This window comes from Carlito syrichta, unplaced genomic scaffold, assembly GCF_000164805.1.
Source record: "Carlito syrichta isolate Samal-C Ts95f unplaced genomic scaffold, Tarsius_syrichta-2.0.1 Scaffold312189, whole genome shotgun sequence".
Classification (NCBI taxonomy): domain Eukaryota; kingdom Metazoa; phylum Chordata; class Mammalia; order Primates; family Tarsiidae; genus Carlito; species Carlito syrichta.
Window position 1 is genome coordinate 355,081 of NW_007256285.1, and position 2,817 is coordinate 357,897.

Below are 2,817 nucleotides of genomic sequence, written 5' to 3' on the forward strand. Positions count from 1 at the left end.
GCTCAGCCAGTAATCCCAGCACTTTGGGAGGCCGAGGTGAGTGGATTGACCGAGCCCGCGGGTTCAAGACCCGCCCGGGCAACTTGGGGAGACCTCATCTCTACAATAAATAATTAGCCGGGCATGGTAGTGCACACCTGTAGTTCCGGTCACTTGGAAGACTGGGGCGGAAGGATTGCCAGAGCCCAGCAGGTTGAGGCTGCGGTGGCCGGGAGCGGCCACTGCACTCAAGTCTGGGCGACAGAGTGAGACTCCAACTCAAAAAAAAAAGAAAAAAAAAGCCTACTACATGTAGTTCTAGACAATACACAGGACAATTCTGGGCTCAGTGTTAGTTCTTTGGGAAAAAAAAATAGTAGTTTTGACAGCTCATATTATGTTAAAACATTGTCTTCTTGATCTTTCATAATCACTTAAGTCTCTGATTACTGTGCCTATATGAGAAGATCTTAAAATTTAAAGACAAGCTAACTTATTTTACTTTGATTTCCTCTAGGCAAGGAGCAAATGCAACACGAGATGAGCTGACGACATCTGCGTTCCTGACCGTTCAGTTGGACCGGTCCCTTGGGGGACAGGCTGTGCAGGTTGGGATATTTTTACCCCCCTAACTGACACAAGTTAAAGTCTTGGTAGCTCAGTTTCTAGCTACAGCTCACCTCTACAGTTGGGATGGAATTTGACATTTTCTTGATATTAACTTTTTTCTTTTTTTTTGTTTGTTTTTTTTGAGTTGGAGTCTCAGTCTGTCGCCCAGACTGGAGTACAGTGGCTGCTCCCGGCCACCGCAGCCTCGACCTGCTGGGCTCCGGTGAGCCTTCCGCCTCAGCCTTCCAAGTAGCTGGAACTACAGGCGCGCACTACCACGTCCAGCTGATTTTTTTATTTATTTTAGAGACGAGGTCCCGCCAAGTTGCCCAGGTGGGTCTCGAACCCACGGACTCAGGCAATCCATTCACCTCAGTTCCCAAAGCACGAGATTACAGGCTGAGCCACCCAGCCCGGCTATTAACATTTTTTTCATTTGGGAATTCAAATATTTATAATCTCATGTTGTGCTAGTTCTCTCAAATTATGGAGAAAAGGGAGCAAACAGAAGCAAAATAAAAACAAAAAACGATTAACAGATTTAAGAGCTCCAAGCATCTTCCCATTAAAATCACACCGTATGTTAGTGATAATCACCTGACATTAAAACCCTTGGCCAGGCTTGGTGATTCAGCCTGTAATCCCAGCTCTTTGGGAGGCCAAGGCAAATGAATTGCCTGAGGCCGCAGGTTCGAGACCAGCCCAGGCAACTTGGAGAGACCTTGTCTCCACAATAAAATCAAAAATTGGCCGGGCACAGTAGCACGCTCCTGTAATCCAGCCACTCGGAAGGTTGAGGTGGAAGGATCACCAGAGCCCAGCTGGTCGACGCTAGGGTGGCTGTGAGTGTGACACTGCACTCCAGCCTGGGTGACAGAGTGAGACTTCAACTCAAAAACAAACAAACAAAAAAACTGATTTTACCCACTTTATTACTTCCTACTGTTGTTAAACAGATTTGGTAAGCAGAACAATGGCCCCAAGATGTTCACGTCCTCATGCTCAGAACCTAGGACTATGTTATGTTCCCCAGCAAAGGAGCGTTAAAGTTTTGGAGACGAAGTTAGGGTTACTCATCAGCTGTTCTTACCTGAGGTGACTGGGTGGACCCAGTGTCATCAGCAGAGTTCTTATAAGTAAAACAGAGAGCCAGATGGAATCAGAGGGATGTGGCATGAATTGCTGGCTTGAGGATGGATGGAGACCCCAGCACAGGAGCAAGGTCAGCTTCCAGAAGCTAGAAAAGGCAAGGAAATGGGTTCATCCCTAGAGCCTCTAGAAAGGAATGGAGCCCTGCAGTAGCTTGATTTTAGCCTTATGACTAGATTATTATTCCAGATTTAACCCAGTGATTAAATTAGCCCGGTAACTCATTTTGACCCTCTGGAACTGTAAGATGATAATTTTACAGTTTAAGACACTAAAATCGTGGTAATTTGTGACAAGGGCAATAGGAAAGAAATACAACAGTATATAGAACGATCTCTCAGATGGTAGAAGTGCATAAGTTACGTTTTGCACAGGCAAACTGAAGGCAACCTTGGTAAGAGAACTGTGGGTTGGCCAGGCACGGCTATATGCCTATAATTCCTATAATTGCCTATAATTCCAGCACTTTGGAAGGCTGAGGTGAGAGAATTGCCTGAGCCCACAGGTTCGAGCCCAACCTGAGCAACTCGACAAGATCTAATCTCTACAATAAATAAAAAAATTAGCCGGGTGTGGTGACATGTACCTGCAGTTCCAACTACTTGGAAAGCTGAGGCCGAAGGATCACCTGAGCTGAGCAGGTTGAGGCTGCAGTGGCCAGGAGCATGCCACTGCACTCTAGCCTGGGCGACACAGAGAGACTCCAACTCAAAGAAAACAAGAGAGAGAGCCGTGGTTCCTTATTTTTCCATTTAGGTACCAGAATTTTCACTGTAGAACAGTCCAACACCCAAAAGTGAAAGAGGATATGAAGGAGAGGGAGAAGAAAAGACAGAAATGGGAGAGAGAAAAAAAAGATGAGAAAAGAGAAAGAAAAGGGGCAGCAGAGGAGGGGAGGGGAGATAGGGAATCATGGAGGAAGAATGAGAGGAGAAATGAAAAAGAGAGAAGAGGAAGGCGAAGGGTGAGAAAGAGGTGGTTTTTTATTTGAGTATTTCTGAAAATAAGATAGAGAAAAAGGGAGCCGGGCTCGGTGGCTCAGCCTGTAATCCCGCGCCTTTGGGAGGCTGAGATGAGTGG

The 2,817-nt window shown here is 46.2% G+C and overlaps 1 protein-coding gene across 1 annotated transcript in view; it reads left to right on the forward strand.

The window, feature by feature from the left end:
• SCIN (scinderin) overlaps positions 1–2,817 on the forward strand; it is an 86,629-nt gene that overhangs the window by 69,944 nt on the left and 13,868 nt on the right. Inside the window, exon 13 of the mRNA XM_021718409.1 lies at positions 497–587. Within this exon, the coding sequence (XP_021574084.1) occupies positions 497–587 (91 nt within the window). The remainder of the gene's footprint in view (positions 1–496; positions 588–2,817) is intronic.